Here is a 26638-nt window from a genome sequence, read left to right on the forward strand (position 1 = left end):
TTGTGTGCAAATGTTGGGGCTTTGCATTTTTTTTTATTAACATTTTCCTCTCACGTGGTTTACATCAATTTATAATAATCTACATAAGTTGAAACAGAACATAGACCAAAAAAAATATATCCTTACCAACTTAAGTGAAATATTAATGAAGGTTCCCATCCTACCTGTATCAGCAAAAACTGGCCGCCCACAGCCATTGCCAGCAGGGATGGGCATACTGGGATTCCTGCAGCCTGTCAGCTGGGCTCCTGTTGGCACAGCCTGCCCGGCTGGGCACAGTAGCTGGGGATTCTGGGCTGCACGGTCCTTGACTCTCAGGAGAACCCATGGGCTACTTCCTTGATGCAACTTAGTCCATGTCTGGTACCTGCCCCTCCCCACCCTGGGGGTGGAATTTATAAATATTCTGAGTCTTTTGCATTCCTCAGCCCCTGCAGCTTTCCCTTCGGTTCTCAAGTTGCTTAAGCAAGTTTGGGGGGTCTGGTGGCTACCTGATGCTGAGAAGCAAATGTCTCTTGTTTCAGGGAAGTGGGAGGCACCCATTTTTTGTCTGTAACTAGCTCTAACTGGTCCTCCAGTTCATTACCATTAATTAATGGCTTTTGGAAGCAGAAGCCTTCCATGCCATACACCAACTCCTGAGTGCAGAGACTCCTGGGATGGTCACAAGCTGGGATCTTTAGACTCAAATGGTGTTATTTCTCCATCTCCTGTCCCAGGGAGCAGGGCTCCTTGCTGAACCGCTAACAGGCAGCTATGTATTTCCCTCCTGTTAGGCATTTCTTTCCTCTGATGTGCACAGAATGTGTACCGTTCTGCCCAAGACTGGGCAACAGGTGTAAACAAGATGAGAAAGGGCCCTCCCTGCCTCTCACTGAGCAAATGTTCTACCTTTAGGTCCAGCAAGCCCTTCTTTAAAACTCCGCCCTGAGCACAATCTAAGGGAACCATTCTCTACTTCTCTGCCACATGGAGCCAGAGAGCCGTGTACTACAGCTCAAGCCTAGGAGTGTTCTCCGAAGCCACCTGCCACATGCCGGCAGCTACTGCTCAGTCCTTTCAGTGTGGAGAAAGGGGTCTCCGAGCTGGGAACAGAACCTGCTGATCCTCTGCTCTGGGGAAGAGTGTCAACAATGAAAGTCCCCAGCAAATCCCAGTCCCAAAAGAGGCAGCTGCCCATGACTCCTCATTCCTCCCCACTTCTGGAGTTGCCTAGAGTTCACCCAAAAGGCTGCATCTAGAAGCTGTGGGTGGGGTGGGGAGGCAGCACCAGGATGACTGGCTACTGCTGGACCTGGACCCTGCCTGTGTTTCCTAGGCCCTGGGGGACACACGGCCTCGGGGGCTGCCCTGTGGCAGTGCTTGGCTGTGGAGGATGTGTAAAATCTAAGGCAAAGGTACCACAAGGTACGAGAGGCGCCAGGAAGGACTGCCTCCTGGATGGGCCTGCGTGTTTCTAAATACCTGCTTCAGCCATATTAGTTGCCCCCCTAGAGACCTGGCTCCACTACAAAAGCCACTATAATTCTTTGTTGCTGAGAGCCACTTCCCCCCAACTCGGGGCACCTGGTGCTACATGGCACCCCTCCGAATGTTCAACCTGTCTTGTTTCCTCAGTGGCCCGCCTCCCGCCTCCCCTGATTCCTGACCCTCCGGCTCTCTTAATATTGGGTCACTTCTGAGTCTCTACACTCAAAGGAAATAGAACACCAGGGGAAAAGGAACTGAAAAGCAGAAGAAACAGTGAAAGATGCCTCAGTGAAAGTAGGCAGGAGACAGAACAGATAAACCCCAGAAATGGAGATTGTCAGGTGGAAAATTCCAGAAATCTGCTCTCCAGCTCTGTGCTAAGCTGAGGATTAGTGTGAGTCTGTCCCCTTGTCCAACATTTGCACAGGCAGCAAGGCAAAGCAGGTGTGCTTCCACAGGTAGAGGACAAGGAAAAGGCTGGGGGCAGAGGGCAGCAAGCGGCAGCCTTTGACAAGTCACCACCGCCACTGCCACCCGGGGTCTCCTCAACTTTCAAAGTGATGGAGCAAAAACCAAGGCTGCACATGCATGTGGGCAGGCTGGGAGGAAGTAGAGGGTGGAGGAAACCCGAGGAGAGGCTGCCAGGAGACTGCAATCTGGGAGCAGGGCCAAGAGAGGATAAGCTGGCAGTGGTTACAGAGCGCAAAATAAAAGCCCTTGGACTGGACTCAGGAGGAAAGAAAGTGTTGGAGGAAATGAAAGAACAAAGCAGGCTGTCTGTATGCCCATACTGGGTCGGTCACTACCATTTCTGCATGACAAATAGACATAAAACAATTCCTGAACAGCACGGGGCATTAGACACAACTAGAGGTACAGAGGGCGGGGCCCGGGGCATGGTGGTGAGGCTGGGGGCTGGGTCAGCTGGCTTTGTACAAGGTGGCACGAAAGATGCACATATTCCAGTTCTTGGAAATCTGTGTCCCTTGGAGTCTGGAGTGCTGGGTTTGGGAGTTTTCTCTTGTAGTCTTTCAAGTCTGTGTTGGGTCCCCCGGCTGGAGGGGCTGGCTCGGGCCACCCCCACAGCTGATCCCACCTTGGGCTACACATCGGTAGAGAAGTACAGTGTGTTCCGCTTCAGTTCTGCGAAGGAAATGGGGGGGTGCTGCAGGTAGTAGAGGAGGACCTGGACCTGTGGGGGGACAGGGAAGACTCAGGCTGGGTCCCCATCCTCCCAGCCTTCTGATCTGTTGAGAAGAAACGGTCCCTGTGCTGGGGTCACCTCTGTGCCGCTCCCCTCCCTGCCCTCAGGCCGCTTCGCCTCCCTGGAAGCCCAGCTGTGCCTGCCTATTGGCAGCAGCAGAGGGCATTGCAGGGCAGAGGGTCAGGGAGCCTGGGGCCACTTCCCCAACCTCAGTCAGAAGCTTCCAACCTGCTCCATAGGTTGGCTTTGGCTGGGCAGCCCTGTCTCCAGACTGGACTCTGCCCTGAATCTTGTAGGGATTCCAGGGAAGCTTCCGACCCTAGAAGCAATCCTAGAGCTTCCACACATGAGGACGAGACCCCTGGATGTTACCTGTGCGCCTGAGCCCGTCTGGGCCCCTGGTCTAGGCTCAGCCGTTTTTTTGTCATGCTGGTCCCGAGCCCTGCCTCCCTGGTGACATTCCGCAGACCACCTACCCCGCTGCTAAGGAGGGAAGGGGTGTGGGACTCTGAGCTGTTCTCCCCGCCCCCCAGGGGAAGCTTGTCGCCCGTCTCTACCATTCCAGTTCCGGGCGGTGCTGGCGGTACCTGTGCCATGACGTCATGGGACCAGATGTCTGCAGCCGACGTGAGGTGTGCTTTGCTCTCCACTTCTGAGGGTCTCAGTAACGTGGGGCCAAACACAGTAGCCAGGTTGTGAAGGGACATTTTGTTGATGGGTTCCTTCTCAGCAACCCTGAAAGGGTTGGGACAGGGGAGAAAAAAAAAAGTCATTTCTCAGCAGCTGCTCAGAGCTCCAGACCATTGGCCCGAGCTAGAACTGGAGGGATTCCCAGAAGGTGGGTACTAGCCTCCCTCTCCTAAGGGTGGGGACCTCTTGGGATGGAGGGACTAAGCCAATGGACCAAGTCTCCAGCTATGTCCCTGCACATTCCTGTATTAGATTCTAGCTCGTGGGCCACCCCTTGATGGTAAACTGCCAGAGCCAGAGGGCCTACCCCAACTCCCTTGATGATATTACAGATTCAAGAACTTTATAGTAACTCATACTCCTCACGGTCCTTTGGGCAGGAACTATCATCATCTCCAGCATACAGATAAAGAAACCAAAGGGCAGAGGGGTTAAGTGACTTGCCTGAGGTCACACAGCTAGCAAGTGGTAGAGCTGGGATGTGACCCCGCGCAGTCTGCCTCCAGAGCCAGTGCTCCTCGCCACTCTGTGCTCTACCCGTGATCGGTGAAGCTGGAGTGCATGGCCCAGAGGAAGAGCCACAGTGTGTGGGGCAGTGGCAGGGTCCAGAGGTAGGGAGCCAGTGCTCCGGCAACAGTCACTCACTAGACCTGAGGTTCTTTGGCTGTGCTGTGGCAAGAACCACCCTAACCCCAGACGGAGCCCAGGGGCTCTCCTCCCATGCCTTTCCAGGAGGGTCTTCCTCATGGGACCCCGGAGTTGCCTCCCTTTGGATCGTTCTCTGCCTCTCTTGCATAAGAGGCCTCATGCTCTGTGGAAACTTCCCCTGAGTGGCAGCAGGGGCTGCCACCCGTGGTACTGGCAGACCCAGTACCACCCAACGCATCAAAGAGGTGCTGGGCCTCCCTCCCTGAGCAGTGCCTCCTCCCAGCTCCCAACTATACCATCATTCCCAGCCTCTGGGCAAGAGCCACAATGCGCATGCTGACTGCTTTGGAAACAGGCAGACAAACACTGCCATGCCAGGAGGCAGCTGTGCGGCTGGCCCAGCCCCCTCAACACACACACACACACACACACACACACACACACACACACACACACACCAGCCAGGGGCCCAGATGTGGGAACAGACTGTGCCCAGTTCCCAGGGTGGAAAACCTAATGAATTTTCCCTTCCCACTCCTCCTCTGTGTGTCCTCCCCACAGTGCTCGCCAAACTATGGGAACTGGTTGGGGCTTCGGTCCTGGCCAAACCAGAGGGAAAATGTCTCATAATGGGAAAAACAAGACAGCAGCCCCAGGCGTTTCCAGGTCTCTGCTGGCACTCCAGAGCTGGCCTGGCTGAGCTGCAGCCCGGAGCCTGGGCCTGAGGGCTAGAGCTGAGTTCAGGGAGGAGCCGGCCCTCGGCATGGCCCCAACTCAGGAGCTCCCTGGTCCTGGGTGACAAACAGATTTAAGGGACACCAGGACACTTTTTGTCCCCACTTACACCTGGACCAGTGCTGGGCCCAAAGAGAATGGCGGGGACACCCGTGAGGGCTGGTTTCAGTTCGGAACTTTGCAAGCATCAACTTCAGCAGCTCCCAGTTAGAGCCGACTACAGAAAGGGCGGGGGAGACGGTGGGGGTGGGGTGGGGGCGGAACTTAGTTTAGGATTGGGGACGTGCATTCTAAGGACAGAGTTGTTGCTAACCCCAAGCAAATCCCTGTGGACTGGGGCTCGGTTTCCCTGTTAGGTGAGGTGTGGGTCAAGACCAGGGCATTTCAAACTTTTTTGACTGTGACCCACAACAAACACACTTTACATCCGAACCCAGAACACGTGACCGCGTGTAACTGAACAGAACCACAACATGCACGCTTACTGCCCACAGCGTGCCCTATGCCGTCTGTTCCATTCCACTTAAAAAATGTTATGGTGACTGAATGACCACTAACTGCAAAATCCATCTACAGTCCCTGGCTCTGACCCTGCCTTTCTAAGCAGTCTATGGCCCATACCTGAGGTCACTATTAGGACCCAAGTATTTCTCAAAACAGAAGAATTTGAGGGCAAGAGTTTGAAAAGCAAACCCTCACCCTGTTAGGGATGGCCCAACAGAGGCCAGTGCCCATGAGGAAGAGCTGAGAAAGGGGGTCTCCCCCAGTAGATGTGTCCTCCCCATCAGGGGCCTGCCCTGGGCTCCCTGCTCCCTCCCCCAATTGGGCCCCTGCTCATTACCTTTTCAAGTGTTCCAGCAAGAAGAGGAAGGTGATGAGGTTGGGGTCGGGCAGGGTGCGGAGTAGGTGCATCATGCAGTTTTCCTTGGCAGCAGGGTCTGACAGGGCTGGGGGGAAAGCAGGGCAAGGCTGGAGCTCAGCTCCCAGGCGGGCAGGCCCGAGCCAGCACCCCCATGGTCAGGAGGCTATGGGACCCTGAGGGAGAGCCTGGGCTGCTGTGCTCCCCTGAGGGGAACAGACCCTGTAGGAAAGGAAGGGCCTGGTATCTTCCCAAGGGTGGGCTATTAACAGCTAGTTCCTACAGAAGCCCCCACCCATGACCTATAACTCAGTCAGGAGGTAGGCTGGTGGGGAGCAGGCACCCTTCCTCCCCTTACCACATGGGCCTCTACGGCTCTTGCCATTCCCCATGCCTGGTCTAGAAGGCTAAGTTTAAAGAATGATGATACTGGCACGAATGTTTCCTCTCTTTCAACTGCCTCTGATGCTAGAGCACGGCAGTGAACAGCCTTCCCTTTCGTGGGGCTCTTCACTTCCTGCCATGGCTGAAGCCCTGATCTGCTCCTGAAGGATGCAGGAGGGAGGAGGCAGGAGGGTGGAGGGAAGAGTGAGGAGGTAGGAGGGAGGAGGGAAGTGGTAGGAGAGAGGAGGGAGGAATCAGGAGGCAGGAGGGAAGAGTGAGGGAGAAGGCAAGAGGGATGCTCCCAGGCCTGGATTCGCCTGGGTGGGTGGAGGCTGGAGCCCTGCTGGCCGAGGCCCTCAGCCTCCACCCACCCATGGCATCAGTGAGAGCGAGGGAGTGCTCCTCTGGAAGGCTGGGTTCCAGCCATCTCAAGTGCACTCCAGCCAGGCTTGTCCTTGGCTCTGGGATGCTGGCCCTGACCACCCACCTCAGGGCACATTTCCCCAGATGCGTGGCTTTCCAGCAAGGAGGTCAGTATGCAAGGAGGAAGCACAGAGGGCAGCCCACAGGGGCAAGAGGGGAGAGGGACAAGTGAGCGAGGGTCCACCTCTGGATCAGGCCCCAGCAGGTCACACCTCACCCTTTGGGCCACTCGGTCACACAGCCCCAGAGCACTGGGCAGACCAACAAGCAAGGGAAGCCACGGATCTCTTGGTCCTCACTTTGCGGTCAGGGAAGTCTGGCTCAGCCCAGCCCTCGGGTCCCCCAGAACCTCACCGATGCCCTCCATGAAGGCTGGGTAAAGTCGGTCTGTGAGGAGGGGCTCGGGCAGCTCCCGGAAGTAGAGCTTGAGGGTGCCGGCGATGGCATTGATGTCCATGTCGCTCAGCATCAGTAGGATGTCCTTGTTATCTGCAGAGGAAGTGCGCAGTCAGGTCTGTGGTGGCCTGAGCCCCTCTCTTCCACATAGTCCTCAGCCGGGCGGGTGGGCCTGTTCTGTCCCACACAACACGGCCAGGGGAGCCCCCCACCCACTCTGTGTCTGCTCTGGTCTCCCCAGGAAGGGCAGGAATGTAGGTAGTGCCCACAGGTGGTCTGTGACTCAGCCCCGGGGTGGGGGTAGGAGGGGAGCACAGTTCACCATCCAGAGTTTTGGAGCCACATTCACACCACATGTCAGACACCCTCTTTGGAAACTCCCCACTGCTAAGCCTCTCTCTGGAAGGCACTGCACATTTTTTACACCTAAAATCATGTTCTGACGAAGCCTCAGCTTCCAGGTTGCACAGAGGAGCCATGCCAGCACATCCCCAGCCCCTCACCCCAGGCTTCCTGAACACAGGCCCCACCTCAGCTCTCATGGAATCAGCACTGCCCGGCCAGTTCAGGTTTCCTGACTACTGCAGTGTGAACCAACAAGATGAAGGAAAGAAGAATCAGAAAGGTCAGGACCCACCACTGAGGAGTTTACGGGGCTAGGGGAGCAATGCCCCTCCCAAAGGGTGCTCGGGGCTCTGGAGACAGCAAAGGGGGGCCCGGGCCAGCCAGTTCAGGCTTAAAGCCCTTTAGATTCCTTACAGCCCACCAGGCACCAGGGAGCTGGCAAGAAAGCCAGGAACACTGGAGTAAGAAAGATCTGAGTTTCAGTCAGGCTCAAAACCTACAAGCTGGGCGATCCCGAGCAAGCGACTTGGTCTCTCTGAGCCTCAGTTCCTCACCTATGGCAATGGATAACAGATTGGAGGGGAGGAGGATCACAAGAAAATACAGGTGGAGTCCTTGCTTTAGAGACTCAGAGATGACCCACCACGTGCCACATTGGACTGTGATTCACAGACCAAGGCTCCTCTGCCATCAGCTACTTGGGGCCTCTCTGTGGAGAAGGCTTCCAGTTCTTCTAGGCTCCCCTAGCAGGTGGCTGAGCCTCTCAGAGTGCCCTCTGCCCACCACTGCCCAGGTGGGGCCTACCAGACTCACTGGCATCAAAGACGGTCTTCAGCGCCTGGATGTCAGTGGCCACCCCTGATATCCGGTAGATGCCGACCTCCTCGATGCCCCTCTTCTCCACCTCCTCCACACACTGCCGCACGATGTAGGGCACCTTGGAGCGCTCCCGCCTGGTGGGGAGGGGAGGGGAGGGGAGGGGGTGGTAGAGGGCCTCCCCGTGATGGCTATGGGTAGCCCCAACTCTGCACACCTTGGCCTTGGAATGCACTAGCCTCTGGCATCAGGGGATGGGGCCCAAGAAAGGGCTAAGAGGCTGTGCCACCCACACCCCACCCAGCCAGCCCAAGGCCTGCCTGCTGAGGGACAGCAAGGGACAAAGGCAGCAGGAAGGCTTGGGAGAGAAGCCCAAAGACTCTGAGAAAAGAATGTTCCTTAGAGCACAGATCTCAGGTTCAAATGCTTACGGGGGACCAACAGGGAGTCCACTGAGGACTCAGGTCCTCAGGTCCTAGGAAGGGGAGACAGGAGGTGGCGGGCAGAAGGGCATGTCCCCCTTCCCGAGGGGCAGCCACCCCTTGGAGTCCAGCCCGCTGCTGCCAAGCCTCAGTGGTCACAGCCTCTCGTTCATTACAAGAAGCTGACAGCCTGGGAGTCTCACAGACAATCTCCCAGTGCTCAAATGCTGGCTTGTTGATCTCTAAAGCACTGGGGAAGACGGAGATAGACCTCTGCGGGCCACTTTCGGCCTCCAAACTGGCCATCCACTGAGCTGGAGGGGGGCTGACAGGGGCTGGCAGGGGCCCCGGGCACTCATGCCAGCACTCAATACGCCGGAGGCGGCACCTACTTAGTCACCACGCTGATCTTCACGCCGAAGACTCCAGTCTGCTTTTTGGACGGGGTCCTCTTTAGGCTCATATCTCGGCTGGTGAACTTCATGGAGAATTCCACTTTGATCTGGTTGGGGGTACGGCAGGCACAAGTCCCCCGGGGCATGAGTGCCTCCAGAATGCAGGGGTCCCCTCCCCGTGGGGCCACGTCCACCACCTAGGGCTCCCCGAAACACCTGCAGGGTGGGAGTGGGCAGGGTGCCGGCAGTGTAGGGGGTAATGGGCCGGGCTGAGGGGACAGGGGTAAGACGGCACCCTGGGGACAGCAGCCAGAGGCCCACCCATTGTGCAGACATTTCCTGTGTCTCTGGGCTCACCCCGTTCATCTCAATCACATCCGTGTGCCAGTTCTTGGTTTCTACAGTTTGTGGATCCAACTGCAGAGAAAGGAAGAAAGAGAACATGAGTGAGAGGGATGCAGATGGCAGCTCGGGGGCGAGCCAGAGCTCTCTGCTGGCCAGCAGCTGCTCATACGCGGGCTACGTGGTCAGGAAGGCAGAACTGGGGCCTGAGGCTTCTCTTGAAATCAACCCTTCAGGGAGGCTCCAGCCCCTGGCCCTCCTGTCTGTCCTGGCTAGTAAAGGACTCCCCTACTCCGTGAAGGAGCCAGGACATACTGGTAGGCACTGTGGCCCATCACATCTCATTCATTAGTCACTACCACCCTCTGAGATGGGTATTAACACCCCACTTCACAGATCAGAAACCGAGGCTTACAAAAAATAGGCAGCTTATTCAACTACCAGGACTGGGGTGGACTGGACCCTGTCCAGGAGGGTCTGTAGCCTGTGCACATGGAGGTGCTGAGTGGGAGGCGGGAGAGGTTAGGGGGTCCGTCTCAGGAGTCAGGCTGCCTGGGTCTGAATCCTGGCTCTGCTGCTTCCAGGTGTGTGACCTTGGGAAGTTTCAACCTTGGCTAAGCCATCAGTTCCCTGCAGCAGCCAGTAGCAGAACCTGTCTTGCCAGATTGTTGGGAAGACTGAGTGAGATAACAGTGGGTGGGCAGCTGGCCCCCAAGGAAGAAAACACTCCTGTAGGGGAACCCCCCAGATTGGGCTGGAGCCCCAGGAAGTGGGGGTAACCAGGGAGTCTCAGGGGCACCTAGGTGGCTCAGTCGGTTAAGCGTCCAACTCTTGGTTCTGGCTCGGGTCATAATCTCACAGTTTTGTGAGTTTGAGCCCCGAGTCGGGCTCTGTGTTGGCAAAGCCTGCTTGGGATTCTCTGTCTCCCTCTGTCTCTGCCCCTCCCCCACTCCCCCTGTCTCAGTGTCTCTCTTGGAATAAATGTTAAACTTAAAAAAAAAAAAAAAAAAAAATTAAAACAGGGGCGCCCGAGTGGCTGAGTCGGTTAAGCGTCTGACTTTGGCTCAGGTCATATTCTTGTGGTTCCTGAGTTCGAGCTCCGCGTCAGGAGTCAGGCTCTGTGCTGACAGCTCGCAGCCTCTCTCTCTGCTCCTCCCCAACCCATGCTCTGTCTCTGTCTCTCTCTCAAAAATAAACATAAAAAAATTAAAACAAACAAACAAAAAAGCAGGGGAGGCTCAGAGATATTCCTCACAGGGGATCGGACAGGACTCCGTTTCTCTCAGTGGCTTTCAAACTGTTTTTCCTTGTGCACCCACACAATCATCTTGAAAAAACTATGCACTCCCTGGCCCATTTTCAACTCAACATCTGAGTATTTCCAAAGCAAGTTTCAATAGTTGCAAAGGATAGAACTTCCAGGATAATGTAAATATTTACATCTTAAAACACAAACTGCTACATGATTCTCTTCAATGTATTCAGTGGAATCCAGTTACCACAGTGATTTGATGCACCGTCATCTATTTAAAAAATACAAGCTCTTCTTTCCCTCGTACAAACCCTGTGTCATTTCTTTTTCTCCCTGGATTTGTTGTTATTCTACTTCTCCTAAAGAATTTTCTCCTAGTTTGGACTTTTTTGTCTTAAAGGCTTTCATTCTTCACTCTATTACATGTTGCTTCAACAAAAATATCTGTACAAATGGCAAGGAAATACTTCCTGGGGCCACAAGGCTCCAAATATTCAAAACATGTCCTAGATTAGTTATTACAATGATTAGCAGCACACAATAAAAAAACTAACCAACACATTACGAATAGTTATTAATAAATATTCAGTAGCAAAGTACTATTTTGACGGGACTGCATCTCTTCATGAGACAGGTAGAACATTTTTCTGTGTGTGTGTGTGTGTGTGTGTGTGTGTGAATGTTATGTTTTGCTAGGGTGGAACTGGGTACAGCCTCAAATACTGCTTCTGTGTGTGCATGTGTGTGTGTAAGTGTCTTGTTTTTTTTGTAAGCTCTACACCCAACATGGGGCTTCAATTCATGACCCTGAGATCAAGAGTCACACGCTCTTCCGACTGAGCCAGCCAGGCGCCCCTGGGTTTGTTTTTAAAGATGTAAAGGATGGAACATCTTGTTCATATAAATAACTAGATGGGGCTGAAAATAGTTTTATTACAGCAACATTATATGATTCTTTATGCTATTTCCTCCTCATTTGCCTTAAATTGCATATATACCTATCATCAAAAATTTTGTTTTTGTTTTTATTTTTATTTTTGAGAGAGAAGGTGCAAGCGAGGGAGCGAGGCCACGTGGGGGAGGGGCAAGAAGAGAATCCTAGGCAGGCTCCGCGCTGTCAGTGCAGATCCCGACGCAGGGGCTCGATCTCAGGAACATCAGATGTTGACCTGAGCTGAAATCAAGAGTCGGATGCTTAACCGACTGAGCCACCCTGGCGCCCCCCAAAATTTATTTTAAATGACGTCTCAGCTGACAATTTCCATCAGTTTTGTGGAAAGCAAAGAAGTGGAAAGCACCCGACTTGTAACTGGGCCTTTAGTGTCTTTTACTTTCTCAACACCTACACCTACATTTCAAGAGGCCCCGTGCTGTTGGCCACCCAGGGGGCCTTGGTGCCCTGGGCTATGCTCTGCAGTGAGTCCTGGGCTTCCCCAGCAGAGGAAGGGAGGCGAAGGTGAAAGGCTTTTCTCAGGCAGATTGCTTTGTGGTAATAGCACCTGTGGGAGTTGAGAGTCTGCCGACTGATGCTCTGAAAACTCTCCCTGCCCACACACCCCCTGGAAAAGCTCTCTGCACCCTCAGGAGTGTGTGTGCAGCAGTGTGAACACCACTGTTCTAGCAGGCCCACACCACAGAGGAAAACGATCAGGTCAGCCTGGAGTGGGCTGGGCCCTGGAGCTTCCTATAGCTCCAAGTAACTCCTTCCAGCACCTTCTATCATCCACACCAGCTGCGGGCAGGTTGGCAGGGGGGGGGGGGGGGGGGGAGGGTCTGCATGTGGGCCAGCTTTGGTCCAGGCCAAGCCTCTAGCAATTGGTTCCCTGCCCAGAGGAGAGATGGAATTGAGAAGGGGACAGAGGAAGAGCAGTGTGGATAGGACCGAGCAACCCCCATGCTCCCCAACTCTGCCCCAGCACCTCCTCAAACACACAAGGGAAGCCTGGCTGTTGTCCAGGCTCGTTACTTCAGAAGATTTGGAACCAAGCATCCTACTGGGTCCCAAAGGAAGCCCCAGAACCTCCCTCTCCCTAAACCTTTTTTATCTCAAACCCTCACCAGGCCTGTAGCACAGGCTAACCCTTATCGTTCCCTCCTGCCATCCAGAATGCTGGCTCTTGGACATAGGGCCTGGGTCTGTCCCCAGCCCTATCCTCTAGCAGTGGCCACCTGGAGTAGAGAGCTCAACGACGGTGCTTTGTCAACTGCGGCTACCACCCTCGGGTCACACAATCTGGACGGACCAGGACCTTTTAACTCTGGTTTTTCCAGCCATCGGAATACGCCTCAGGCCGACTCCATGGTCCTGGCACCTAATGCCCCTCCTGTGCTCTAACCACCCATGATCTGGCACCTCCTGGCAGCTGCCATGGACTAGGGAGCCAGTGGTCCCTCCCTGGGTCCTGGAGTGGCATCTGGACACAGCCAAGTGGGGATGCACAGGGATTGAGAGTCAGGCCTATCTGGGTCCAAATGACTGCTCTTCTTCCACTCACCTGTGTGAATCTGGGCAAGTCACTTAAACCTCCTTGAACGTCAACTTCCTCATGGGGCATCCATAAGCACCTCAGAGGACTGTTACGGAAAATACTAACAGAACTAATGCATTCTGAGCATTTTCTAGGAGTCTGGCATGATGGCTGACAAACCCTTCACACACAGCATCTCAGTTAATCATCATAACAAGCCTGTGGAGTTTAAGCCTTTTTTAGCCGCCCCCATTTTACAGATGAGGACACTGAGGCTTAAAGGGAGTAAGGAACTTGCCCAGCGCCGCACACTTAGGAACTGAGAGCTGAGGCACAAAATCAAGTCTCCCCGACTTACCTACTCTGCTAACCCTGCAAAATAAGGTACAAAGCACCTAGCTGGTGTCTGTGCCTCACGGCAACAAGACATGTGCTGTTTCCATGATTTGCTTACAAAGGAGACATTAGGCCTCCCGGTGCCTGGTCTGACACCACAGGCAGGCCTGGGTGCTGGAGGGCTGCCTCCAGTACAATTCAGCCATTCTCTCCCTCCCCATCGTTTCCGTTCTAACTGCTAAGCAGCAACCTTACATTTTCCTGGGAGCATGTGAGACACAGGAAAGGTAACTCCTGATGTTAAGGCCAAGTTCTAGCCCTGCTTCTTCCAGAAAGCCTTCCTTGGATACCCCCAGGCCTTCAGTTCCCTTCTGCATTCCTGCTGGCACTGAGACCCTGTCCCTCTGCAGCCTGCTGGCACCATTTGCTGTCATTTCACACACTCCAGCCTGTCTGAGGCCAAGTCTGAGGAAGGTGGCACTTCTGTGTCTTCCTGTGAGTCCCCACCGCTGCCATATTCTGGATCCCCTTTGCAGGTGTGGCCCTGGTATGCTCGAGGGAGGCCCGCCTAGCCCCTTGGTGTCTTGACAATGGAGTTCTGTCTCCCAGCAGGCCACCAGCCTCCAGAAACCAAGTCTATTTTCAGGACATCACTTAAATACAGAGAAGGGAGGGTGAGGAGTGGAGACGAACGTGGCACATTTTCCAGAGAAATGATGCTGCCTGAACTACTGTGGCTATTTATAACCCCTGGGAAATGTGGACTCTGCTATTTCCTGATTAGATTAGTGCCGGGGACGGAAGAGCCAGCCCCCAGGATGTGAGCGGACAGGAACACCTGACCACTTACCCGCCAGTCCCAGCAGATAGATGCCCTCCCGCCGCCAACTGGCCCTGGGGAGCGGGTACCTAGGGGCTGCCAGATCACCTGGGGGGGGGGAGACAGATGGGGCTGTGAAGAGCCAGGCTGGGGGAGACCCCCAGAGGACTCCTCCTTCACCCCACAGGTAATACACATGCCGCTGGGGCTCCCCCACGGTGGGGTCCAGGCAGGAGACAGAAATGAGCCACAGGACATCCTGGAGAAAGTCATGAACAAGCGGGCCACACACAGCCACCGGGAGCACCTCAATTATGTTGTTTGCCTTTGCATTTAGGCAAAGGTCAGGTCATGGCTGCACATTCAGACCTCTGCCAAGGAGACAGCTGACCTTGGGGATGGATGTCCACAAGAGAACTACCAGGTCACCTGCACTGAAATCCTTCCTGTGCTCGGAATCCTGCATTCCTGCTCAGGAGATGGAGACGCACATTCTCAGAGTGAATGTGGCCGGTAGTTGGGTAGCTGCTTCCCCGCCTCACATCTCGGACAGGAAACTCCAGCGGCCTCACAGGGGCGCTGACGGGATCGGAGGACAGGACGGCAGGGGAGGATGCTCTGAGCTCACCTAGGCGACCTGTGGATGGCGGCTGTGACTTGTTCTGCAGGAACATCCTCAAGGGTCCCCTCTGAGAAGCCTAACCCCTTCCTCCCAAACCATTTCTCCCCAGCCTGGGGCAGGTGACCCCAGTGGATCTCCTTCCCTCTGTTCATGGCCACCTCTCAGTGCTGGGGCTTTCAGAGGCACCAGTGAGTCTGGAGTCCCCACTGCTGCTCCCCTGGGTGGGTGACACAGCCCACGTTCAAACCCAAGTCCTTCTGATGGTGGCCCACAGCCTTCCCACAGTGCCACACTCCCATAGCCAGGCAGCTCGCCCAAAAGCCTTCTGGTGATTTCTGCCACTGCCCCTTCCCACACGCCTCACAGGGGGCCTGTGGTGGTACCGCACTGTCTACGGGCAGTGGGGATAACCAGATGGAACTGACAGCTACAGTCCCAGTTGGAGGGGACAAAGGGGCACAGAGCAGCCATCAGTGTGTTACTTTGGGATGTAACACAAGGGCTCACTGGGTGACAAGGACCCATGAAGACAGTATTCACCAGGGACCCCAGGGGCTCCGAGGCCCACCCCCACCCCCTCCCCACAGCCCCTTGGCTCTGAGTCCCTTTCCTCAGAACCTCACCCTGTCATTTCCACAGCACAGCCCTGAGGCCCTGCGGAGCCTGGCCGATCCCTGACCTCTTGTCCCTGGGGGCCTCGCTTCTGCTTTCACTCCAGCGCTGCTCTACCCTTGGCTTTCTGAGTCCGGAGCCTGGCATCCTGGGCCTGTCCTGGGAGGTGGCATGGACTTCTCTCGAAGCCAGACTCGTTTGTAGGGCTAATAAAAACTAAGTGCTTCTTAACAAGAAGGACAGCAAATCCAGTATACTGGACTCGTCACCCTCAGAGGTGAACGGGGTGCTGAATGGAAGGTAGAGATGGCTGGCAGTGTTTCTGGGGATGCCTGCCAGAGGCCAAGTGCTGGGCTGTGGAGACCGGGCCCTGAGCCAGGTGTCCTGTCTGACGGCAGTACATTTCCTGTGTCTCCCAGGCCGGTGGCCACGGTGGCGGTACCGGGCTGGCCTTCTCCTGCCCTCCCCCAAGTGTGTCCACATGCTCTGGGCTGGGTCCCCTTGGGACACCCAGGCCAGCCTGTCATTGGGACAGACCACAGGCGTGAGAGGCATGGTAAGGCTGGCAACAGGGGAACCAGGGAGCTGCCAAAGCCTGCCTCTCCTCCCTCTCGGGAAGGGTACTAGAGGATTCCGTCAACGTGGCTGCTCTGAGAGAAGCTCGCAGAGAGGCAGGGAGGGGTGGCAGGAGGACGCCAGGGCCTGTATCCTGGCTTCCAGCTCAGCAGCTGGGCCTGGGGAAACCATGGTCAGGCTCAGAAACTCACCCCGTTTTCCCAGGGGTTGACTCCCCCACCGTTAGGCCAAACAGGTTGCTGTAGTGCCCCTCCAGCACTCACCCTGCAGGGTCAAGGTACCCTCTCCCAGGCCCGCTGCATGATAGGCTTGTGCTGACTCTGTACTGCAAGGCACCAGGATCTCGCCTCCCTTTCCCCCGCCCCCCTGGACTTTGAAGTTCTCAGAGGCCCACATATGGAAAGGGTTTAGCAGCTCTGAATGAGGCTTTTATTGAAGCCAGGTTAGCCTCATAGCACCCACTGTGACCTGCCTTCCCCAGCGGTCTGCATTCCAGTGGCTCAGCCTGCCCTCAACCCTGGGCTGCCTCGGGAGACCCCCAAGGCTGGGGGCATCTCTCCCAGAGCCCTGGGACCCTGCCTTCCTCAGGGCTGGCCCGTACACACTGCCTTCCCTGCTCCAGACAGCCTGGACATTTCACCCCAGAACCGGGCCTCAGGCTAACAGCCAGGAAGTTGCCTTGCCTTGGCTAAGGGCCATATTGGGGGCACCAGGGTAATGAAGGCAGGGTTGCTCTTGGGAAAAGGAACTGGCTGCGGCCAAAACAACACAGAGGCAGCCCAGAGCAGCCTCATCTCCAGAGTCAGGAGTGGGAGGCTGAGGTCCTGAGCAGGAAGTTTCATGCTAATTGCCATGGGAAGGCCAAGGGCCTGCCGGACCACCACGGGCTCGGTGGCCTCCCTCTGGACTCAGAGTGCTTCGGTGAGCATTGTGAAAGTCCTACTCTGAAGCTGACCTCATCCTCCCTGCCCAGGCCAGGAACGCAGTCTGGGCACAGAGCCTGTTCGTGAGAATGAGTAGCCCTGGCGATTCTGCTGCCTGTGCCCGCTCCGAAGGGCCTCTCAGTGCACTCTTGCCCTGGTCCCACAGGCCGCAAGTCCCCAAGCAGCAAGGCACCCTATCCAGGGCACCCGGCCCCGACCCCATTGAGTTCTATGACCACCCAGACAACCGGGCAACTGAGGATCAGTCATAGGCCCCCACAGGGCTCTGGACCTCCACCTTGCAGGGCGGCATGCTGGCTGAGAGCCGAGTTTAAGTGCTGGCTCCTGGACTAAGCCACTGAGGTCACTCTGGGTCAGTCTCTGAGCCTGTTTCCTCATGTAAAACAGACTAGATAATATTAGCACCTCTTAGGTTATCACCTCTCACATTACCGCTAGGAATGACCTGGTACTCAGCAAGTGCTCAAAATGTGTCTGCATCACTAAAACCAGGCTTAAGCTCCCCAGGGGCTTCCCACTGTGCTGAGATTAAAAGCTGAACTCCTTATCATGGCCTGCAAGGTCCTACCCAATTTGGCCACTGCCTGCTCCATCCAGGGTGATCTCCTATACTCTCCCGTGGCCTCTGTCTGCTTCTGAATATGCTATTGCCACCCCGGCCGCAGGGTTTTCACTTTGCCTGTTCCTCTGCCTGGAATGCACTATCCTGGATCTTTCCAGAATCCTTTTGTCATTTAAATCTTAGTTCAAGGAGCACCTGGGTGGTTCAGTTGGTTAAGCATCTGACTCTTGATTTTGGCTCAGGTCATGATCAGGCGGTGAGATTGAGCCCTAAGTCAGGCTCTGCACTGAATCACACTGCTTGGGATTCTCTCTCTCTGCCCCTCCCCTGCTTGCGCTGTCTCTCAAAATAAACAAACGCTAAAAAAAAAAAAAAAAATCTTAGTTCAAAATTACCTCTTCAGGCAAGGCCTCTCCCTTCTCATTACTCTCTAATCTATTACCCAATTTTATTTTCTTCCCAGCACTTGTCCAGCCTGAAATGATCTCATTTATTGCCTGACTCCCTCTGTAGACAGAAAGTTCCATGAGATTAAGGGTTCTCTGCCTTCTTTGAGCACCCAGTACATGGAAGGCACCCATCAATATTCAGAGACAAAATGAATCAAATGGGATGTGGGGGGTGGAGAGAAAGCAATGCCTTTCCACCAAGGCTTCTTTAGGACAGGGGTCAAGAAGTCTCATGTTTCCTGCTCACCTCTCAGCTCCTTTGTTCAGTGAATGGCTGGCCTTGGCCCAGGGGCAGCCCTGTGACCTCTCCCACCCAGACTTTCCCACCGTGTTGAGAGTTTAAGACTTAGGAACAGGAATCTTGAGACATGGCCAAAATCATCACATGAGCTGGATCTAGGAGATCATCCTGTTCAGCTCCTTCATGATACTGATGCCAGAGAATCAGAAAGGTGAAGAGATTTGGCCAAGGTCACACAGCCAGTAAAGACAGCAGGCTCAGAGTTAGAAAAATAAGGCCTCTTGACTCCCACCAGCCTGGTGCCCTCTCTGGCATCCTGTGCCGCATGAGCCTGAGGGGCGGGGTGCTCCAAGGAGGAGGCCAGGACACAAACAAGGCTTCAAGCATGTGATGGGAAGCAGAGCTGTGGCTGTCACTGCTCTGGCTGTGCCCATCTGAGGCACCAACCTTGGCTGGGATCACTGTCCAGGACAGAGAAGGTTCTAGCTCCTGGCTGAGGAAATCACTGTGGAATGACAGGGCCCTCCCAGCCTCTCTGCAGAAGAATCCTAACAGCAAGCTCCCAAGGTGGCTTACCACCTCTCTAGGCTCACCCTGGGGACAAAAGACAATGCAGCGGGGGTGGCCTTAATCTAAGGCTCAGTGGGATCCTGGACGGACTCTGGTTCCTCCCAGGGACTGGGCAGGCAGGTTCCAGACATGGGGGAATGGGTGTTCCTCTAGGATGCTAGGGAGCAGTCAGAACACAAATATCTTTCCTGTCCCCAGCATGAGCTGATAGGGAGAAAGGAAGCCAAGACAGTACTTGCTGACCAGCTCCTGACAATTTGGGAAGCTGGCAGGCAAGGCCACTCAGCAGAGGGCTTTCCAAACTTGTGCTCCCTGACCAGTGCCTGGCAACTCCCCCAAACTAGCTCCTGCAGAAGTTTCTGGGCTCTCTCCAAAATGTCTGCCCTCCTGTGGCCTCGCTGCCTCTGGATACTCCTGCAACACTGGGCTCTGACAGCTTTGGCCTTTCAGGAACCACCTGGGTTGGCAGGCTTAGCTCCCCCTGGTCCGGGGCCATCTAAAAGCTGGGGCACCAAGCCCAGCATGGCTGCCTGGCCAAGCCACCTGTGGACCACAGAGATGCTGGAGAGAGCCAGTGCCCTTTCTAACCTCCCCAGGTGCAAAGAAACAGCACTTGCCAAGTGCACTTAGAGTAGGGGTTCCTACCTTGGGATCTGTAACCGTATCTAAAACAGCATCCAATTTGTGCATATGGGTGGCTCTGTGTCTGGATGGGGGCTCCATAACCTTCATCAGATTCTTAGAGTTGAGGACCCCTGCTCTGTGGAATCAAACAGCCCTCTTGGGAGCCATCTCAGTGGAGAAGTAGGGGCACTGGAGGTCAGGAGATCACCCATATGGCCCCAGTGAGCAAGTGCTGTAAGAAGCTTCATGGCTGTGAGAATGTGGGGATGTTACTCCATTCCCCCTTGCTAACTCTCCAGCCAGCCTGATCACAATCCTGGCTCTCACAGAAGCCCAGGGGGTAAATGGGCTGGCCACAGGGGTCTCCAGCCTGAAGGAGAGGCACTATTGTCCCTTTCCTACAGCTGAGGGATCACTATAGGGGTGCAAGTGGGCACGTGAATGATTAAGACATAGACACGGGTCCCTTCCCTCTAGCAGATATGGCAGAGGAGGCAGGGCAGGGGGCGAGGGGCAGGGTAGTGTGTGGGCAGCCAGGGCAGGATAGATGTCTACTGCATAGGGTTTCAAGATCTTTCTTGGCATCCAGAGCCAGATTATGAAATACAGTTAATGAGCCCAAGATGTACCTGTATCTGATAGCCTAGCACCCTTGTACCCTCCACACCTAGAACAGCCAGGGGATGGCTGTGTGAGCCTCGGGGATATACGCATGGTTTGAGTACCTGGTGCTACCTGTTAGGAAGAACTGTCAAGTTCAATGACAGACTCTGGGAGGGGCTAGGAGCTGTCCTGTGGTCACAGTCAAGATGGCAAAGAGAAGGACCTGAGCCCTAAGGTTCCCCAGACAAGTGACCCAAAGGGGGCTCCCATCCTGTCCTTCCTCAGGCAACACCTCTGACCCTCCCCAGAAATAGAGGGAAGCAAACCCTATCACAGACACTCTGGGGTTCAGCAGGAAACACTTCCATTTACCTTGCTGGCCTCTGGCTTCTTGGCAGAAGTTCTTTTGAGGCAGGGAATTCCCAACGCCCTGTGGCAACCCCTGAAGCAGAGCCAAAGTCATCAAGAACTGTCCTCAAACCCCCCCCCCCTCCCCGGCATCCTCTGGGCCTTGCCAGTTCAGCCTCAGTCCCCACCTCCAGGCAACCCCCCCACCCCGCCACTTGCCCAATGCTTCTGGCTTGGCCTCTGCCTCATGGGGGGCCTGCTAGCTTCTCTATGGCTCCCACAAGTGACCCCATTAAAACCTTTGGATACTTCAGGGGGTGGGGGATGGGCCTCCTCCTTCAGCCTCTCTCCCTGCAAAGTGCAAACCAGGGCTCCAGGAGCAGGAGTGATGGGAGGAAGAGCAGGCACTGAGCCTCATCTCTGGTAGTGTGATTGAGGTGCAAAATTAAAAAACAAACAAGAAATTAAAAAGGAAAGGAAAAGGAAAGCAGAAACGCGAAGCGGTGCCGAGAGCCCTGGCGGAGCCCGCAAACCCAAATGCCACGTGTCTCCTCTGCTAAACGCTTTGCACCACACGCCAACCTCCAAGTCAGAGGCCAGAATGAGGCTTCAGCCCCAGAACTCCCCTTGGGGATACGAACAGCCCCAAACACAGCCCCCTGGGACCCAGAGGGAAGCCCCTTCCAGCAGGTGCAGAGACCCCACAGGTTAATACTAACTAGGACTGTCCCATCTGAACACATTCTTTAGCCCCAGCAAGGGGTCCCCAGATGAGTCACATACACCCCCTCCAGCCTTTAACAAATCTTTAGTGAAAAGGGAGCAGGAGGGCCGCAGGTGTCTTGGCATCCACAGCATCAAATCCTCAGGGCAAAGTTGATGAGGAGTTAATGGGCGACCCCGTCTGCCAGGCTGGGTGGTACCTGGCGCCCTTCCCCCATGCCACCTAAGCTGCTGCCTGATCCTAGTCCCCTCCCTGGCTGGCAGTGAGCCGCCTGCCCTGCAAAAGATAGGTTAATGCAGCTGGGGAAAGAAGGGGAGTGGGCAGAGGGCCTGGCCCCCCAGGCCCGCCTGTTCACCCACCAGCCTGGGCACAGTTAGGCAGGCGCAGCAGGGTGAATGAATGTCCCGCCATGCAGACCCTCGTGTCTGTGACACTGACATACTTTGTCACACAGCGGGAACTAAAGGACCAAATCCCTGGCCACACAGGATACCCTAGTGCCAGAGCCACCCTGCGGTCGCACGGATACCAATCGGCTCAGCTGCTCAGCACCTGGCTGGCCTGCCACCCTTGCCCAGAGGGTACCACCAGACGTGGAGATACAAGAGGTCCCCAGAGGCAAAGCTGCCTAAAGAATTCCTGAGGCGGATTCTTGATTTTGCCAGTCACACACGCACAGCGAAAGAACAGAAAGTCTGGGATTTTAGGGGTTGAAAAATTGCCCCCTACCTGCCAGGCACCTCCCCAAAGGGACAGGTGAACCAGAAAGGCTCTGTTTGGCTGGCACCAGGCCAGGAACCTGCTGGGGCAGTTTCTTGCCAACCTGGAGGTTTGGGAATGGACAATGAGCTTTGGGCTGGTGTCTGCTGGCCTCAGCAGGGGCCGGGGAGGGGGGTGCAGGAAAGGGACGGCTCCGGGCTGCCGGGCACAGAGAGCTGCCTCAGCACAGAGGGGCGACGGGAGCAGCTGAGGCCAGCAGGGCTCTGCTAGCCTGGTCCCTGGAGATGCTGAAGGTGACACAGGGGCCAACGCAGGACAGCTCAAGTTGCTGCCCTGTCCAGCACTTTCCAAGACTGATGTCACCTCTGGGAGGTCAAGTATGCCCCACTGGCAAGGGGTGAAACTAGAGAAGGAGACAACAGGCCCAAGATCCCTTCCTCTTGGCAGGTGCTGGCTGGAGGTAAAGACCTACACAGAGGGTCTCCCTTCCCCTCCTCCCCAAGCTGCAGGATGGCTTGGAAATCTCCATCAGCCACAGCCACAGCCTCCCTTGAAGGATGGGCATGGCCCTTGCCAGCGAGGACAGGCACCCTGCGACATCTTGCTTAGGCAGTGAATTCAGGGCACAGTTATCAAGTGCTTACTGTGTACTAGGTGCTGGGTCTGGTTCCTCCTCAGATGCCTGATGCCAGGGCCCAAAGCCAGCCCCTAGGCAGCCTGCCCAGCTGCAGGACAGTCGGCTTCTATCTCAGATTTTAATCCCCACCAAGGTCTGGGGCTGCAGGCAGGACAGGCAGTCCGCCCTGGCACAGCTTGGTCTAGGCTGCCTGCTGGGTCAGGAAACCCCTGGCACGCTGACTGGGTTGCCTGATGCCCAGCTGGAACTGGGCCAGCAGTCATCTGGGTGGTCCCTGACAAGGCAGGCCCCTGGAGGCTGTAGACCCCAGACTCAGCACCACCACCACCTCCACACCGTGCTCCTGTCCTCCCTGGTGGGGCATGATGCCCACAGCCCCGTACAAAGAAGTCTTACATGGCCAGTGGTGTTGAGTGCTTCTGCCAGTGCCCCTCAGCAATGTCCACGGGATTCGGGAAGGGGGTCCCACAGGGGGTGGGCACCCTGAGTAGGGGGAACTGAGACCCAGGAGCCCCTTGCTTAACCGTTCACATTCCTGCCTGTATAGACTCAGAAAGGAGCCAGGCTGTCCTCTCCCACAGGAGACAACAACCCCCCTTTTCCTGAGACAGGGACAGATGCAAAGAAAGCAGCCAGGGTCAGGGGTGGGGGTGGCAACAGCATTAATCATCAAATTAAGGCCACTTACAACAGACCCACATGCCTACCCCAGCCTCTGTCCTAGGACTCCGTAATCAGGCAGGAGCTGTAACGGATCTCCAAGGTGGGCTGGGGCGGGGGGGCGGACAGAGCGGCCCCAGCAGTCCCCGGCCCTCCCACCCACGCAGGCCCCCCTTCCCCCCCTCCTAGCACCTTTTGGCGGAGCAGCTTGCTGCGCACCCGGCCCCAGAGCCGGGCGCCCGTGTTGGGGGGCCGCTTGCTCCCCGGCTCCTCCAGCCGATCCAGGCAGCAGCGCTCCAGGGGCTCACAGACCGCCTTCAGGCTGCAGTCGGGCTGAGGCAGAATGTCGGTCATGCCGGCGGCAGCAGGACCCGGCCCGGACTACAACCGGGCCTGCGGTGCCAGCTCCGGGGACACGGGAGAAGCAGAGGCGCGGGCAGCCTGGCCGCCGGGGCTCAGCTGCAGCGGCGAAGATAGAGGGAGCGTGCGGAGCGCTCAGCCCCCAGGCTGGCCTGGACTGTTACTCCAGCCGGACAGGGAAGCGCATGGTGTGCGGCTCCGCTTTCTCCTCCCCTCCCCGAGACTGCCTCCCAGAGGAGCGCACCGGTGGCGGCGGGCCCTCTTCTCCGCCTGCTGGTCCGCGCCAGGCTCGCAGGGACGCCCCAGTGCGTGCGCCACGGACCTCCCGAGACCGCGCGGGGACCCGCCCCCACCGAAGGAAGTGACTCAAAGGAGGCGCTGGCGGCTGCCCCTCCAAAAAACCCAACCTCCGGATTTTAACTCTTGGCAGCCTGGGGCTCCAGCTCACCGACCCTCAGCCCAAGTACTGAATAAAGTTTGACAAGCAGCTAAACACAGTCCAGTCCATTCCCCTCTCCATCCGCGGCTAACCCCTTCACCACCAGGCTGCTCCCTGGGGGCCTGGGGGACGTGAGGGGGGGCTTGGGAGGAAGCCAGAGGGGGGTCCGCAGGGGGCAGGAGCTACGTTCTGGCCATGGACAACTGCCCTTGTCCCAGGCAAAGGTCCTGCACTGCCCTGGAGTTCTGCTTCCCCTACTCTCAACTCCTGCCCCCAGGCACCTCCCTGGATGCCAATTTGGTGACAGGACCAGACATGTGTGGACTGGCACTGACAAACCTCCTCTTCGGAATGTAAAGAATAACGAAGTTCTCCAGTGGGGCAGCCTCCTGGGCTCTAGGGGTCTGAAAGGAACTGGTCACCATGGGCCATTCTCCAAGGACATGAGCAAAAGCCAAGAATGACACTGGTTACAAATGCCCAGCAAGAGGTGCCCCTCACACAGCCACTTTTAATAGTGGCCACATGCACTTCACCAGAAAAACCCCAAACAGTTTGTGCTGCTGCGGGCAGAGCCACTTTGGCAAAGGGCAATCAGCCACTTTGTCTGGGCTGGGTGGCTCGGAAGACAGAGAAGAACGAACTTATTCTTTACACTCAAGTTGGTAAACATTCTAACCAGAGTGAGAAATGAATCACCAAGTTAGAGCCTGGTGTTGGGGTGGGGGGTGGGGGGAAGGCCCCCAGATGGTTAGGGTACACAAAACCCAGAGACGTCACATTATGCAGAGCTGGGCTCACAGCAGGAAGGAAACCAACGTTTTCAGGATGCCAACCACGAGCCAGGTCTCATGCAAAGGGCTTTCAGATATCCAACTGCATTTAGGCCTTACAACTTTTGTGATGCCTGTGTTACTGTCTCCGTTTTCTGAGTTTTGAGGGAAAATTCTTGCCTGAGGTCACACAACTGTAGCTGGGGAGTGACAGGTCTCTTTCAAAGCTTCTGGTGCTCACAACTGCTGGGCCTCACTGAAGTGTGGCTGGTTCCTTTTTTTTCCTTTTTAAAAAATTATTTATTTATTTATTTGAGAGAGAGAGACAGAGAGAGTGAGCGAGTGCGTGTAAGCATGAGCAGGGGAGGGGCAGGGGGAGAGAAAGAGAGAGAATCCCAAACAGCCTCCATGTTCAGCATGGAGCCCGACACAGGGCTTCACTGCAAAGAAAGCCAAGACCTGGTCATAATAAAAGCCACCCTTTACCGAGCATTTACGGTGTGATGGGCACCGTGCTAAACCACATGGATTAACTCACTTCGTGATTCCTCAACCTTATGAAGTAAGTACCAGCACCCCCATTTTCCATTTGAGGAAGTGAAGGAGACCGGAAGTTGAGCACCCTACCCAAGGCCATGCTGGGTCCAGCCAGAACAGGTCCGGCGGACAGCACCACTGTTGTATCCTGCATTGCAGGATCTGGTCCTGCACTCCCTCTGCCTGGCGGGTAGAAATGGGGTCCTGGAGCTCTGCTGGGCTCTGGGTGTCCCTGCAGGGTGGCCGGGCCAGCTCCATCTGTTCTAGGGCTCCACACTCCACACCTGCTTCTACACAGTGCAGACAGGGCTAAGCTGCCAAGGCTGCACGGAGTCTCCTCACATCTGAGCCAAAGTTGCCCAAAGTCGCAGCAGCTAAACACGGCCGGCCCATGACACCTTGCCCGGTACTCCCTGAGGGGGAGAGAAAGAGACCCACAGAGGCAGGGACATATCTGTGTCCCCTGCCCAGCTGAGGCCTGAGGCCCCCTATCCTTCCTGACCCATCCCTAATCTGCCTCTCCCAGGGCACCAGATGCTCCCTCTGAAGAGTCTTCCTCCAGTCCCACAAGGGGCCAGGCAGGTTCCCCACCCTGGCTGTCACAAAACCCATTCCTCCAGGAAGGCGTCGCTCACTGCTGCAGTCTTGACTTCTCCAACTCATTCATTTCATTCAAGAGGCGCTGACTGAGGGCCTGGCTATGTGTTTGACCCTGGGTGTGGGGCTGAGGAATCATCACAGACATGAATCGAAAGTCTGTGCTTGACAAGGCTGAGAGCCCAAGAGAAGAGCAAGACATGGGCTTAAATACCTTTAACAGGCAGCAGAAAAGCACTCCTTCACTTGACACATATCAAGTGTGTGCCTACCATGTGCCTGCCATACCCAGATGGCCAAAGCATCACCTTAGCTCTCATGAAACCCAGTCTTAGGCCTTAAGAAGAGCACAGATAAAGTGCAATGACAGTTGAAGGAAAGGAGAGAAAATTTCTAGTCAGAGGAACCGCACAAGGCTTCTTGGAGGAGGAGGGGTTGGCATGAGCCTTGAGAGCTGTGAAAAAAGGCCATCCGCTTGGCTTTCCTCTGCAACCCTTCAGCTGACGTGCAACCGCTGGTTGTGTAACTGGCTGGGAAGGTGCCATTAACATCTCTGACCATGTCGGTATGCTTGGTACCATCAGCTGGTTAACTTCAAAACTGGCCCCTTGCTGGCTTTCTAAGGTTCTCTTCCTTCTATCTGGGTCATATGCCACAGGGTACAGTTTACTCCCCCAAACTGCACCCTGTGGGACAAGGTGTGCCTCCCCCACCACTGGGTGTGTGGGAGAAAGGACGCAGTCTAGATCCTGTTCCCAAAGCCCTATGCTTGCCTGTCATAGGAACCCCAGGCTCAATACTTGTCTGGGTAAAGCAAACTCTGATTGGGTGAAAGCTGGCCAACTGGTCTCCATGGCGACATAAGCGCCTTAGCAGATGGGTAGCTGAGTTGGAGGCTCTTCCCTTGAGATGTTCATCTTTCCCTTCGTCCCCGTGGGCTGGGGGCTCTCTCTGGGACAGCACAGATTTGCCTTCTCTTCCCTAAGCCTGACTCACTCCTTCCTGGAATCAATGGTCTAGGAGCAGGCTGCAGGG

At 55.7% G+C, this 26638-nt stretch overlaps 1 protein-coding gene across 9 annotated transcripts in view; it reads right to left on the reverse strand.

Moving 5' to 3' along the window:
- The window catches only part of ABR (ABR activator of RhoGEF and GTPase), a 183762-nt gene continuing 157124 nt past the window's right edge, over positions 1–26638 (reverse strand). For 8 of the 9 annotated variants that reach the window (XM_053212239.1, XM_053212238.1, XM_015065111.3 and 5 more), the window contains 7 exons: positions 9145–9204; positions 8785–8894; positions 7968–8107; positions 6768–6902; positions 5589–5694; positions 3262–3409; positions 1–2662 (listed from right to left, as the gene is read on the reverse strand). In XM_053212239.1, coding sequence (XP_053068214.1) covers positions 2573–2662; positions 3262–3409; positions 5589–5694; positions 6768–6902; positions 7968–8107; positions 8785–8894; positions 9145–9204 — 789 coding nt within the window. In that variant the 3' untranslated portion in view covers positions 1–2572. Of the gene's footprint in view, positions 2663–3261; positions 3410–5588; positions 5695–6767; positions 6903–7967; positions 8108–8784; positions 8895–9144; positions 9205–23089; positions 24365–26638 lie in introns of those variants that run through there. The other variant, XM_053212245.1, reaches the window with a different exon arrangement.

Source organism: Acinonyx jubatus, chromosome E1 (genome assembly GCF_027475565.1).
Source record: "Acinonyx jubatus isolate Ajub_Pintada_27869175 chromosome E1, VMU_Ajub_asm_v1.0, whole genome shotgun sequence".
NCBI classification, from domain to species: domain Eukaryota; kingdom Metazoa; phylum Chordata; class Mammalia; order Carnivora; family Felidae; genus Acinonyx; species Acinonyx jubatus.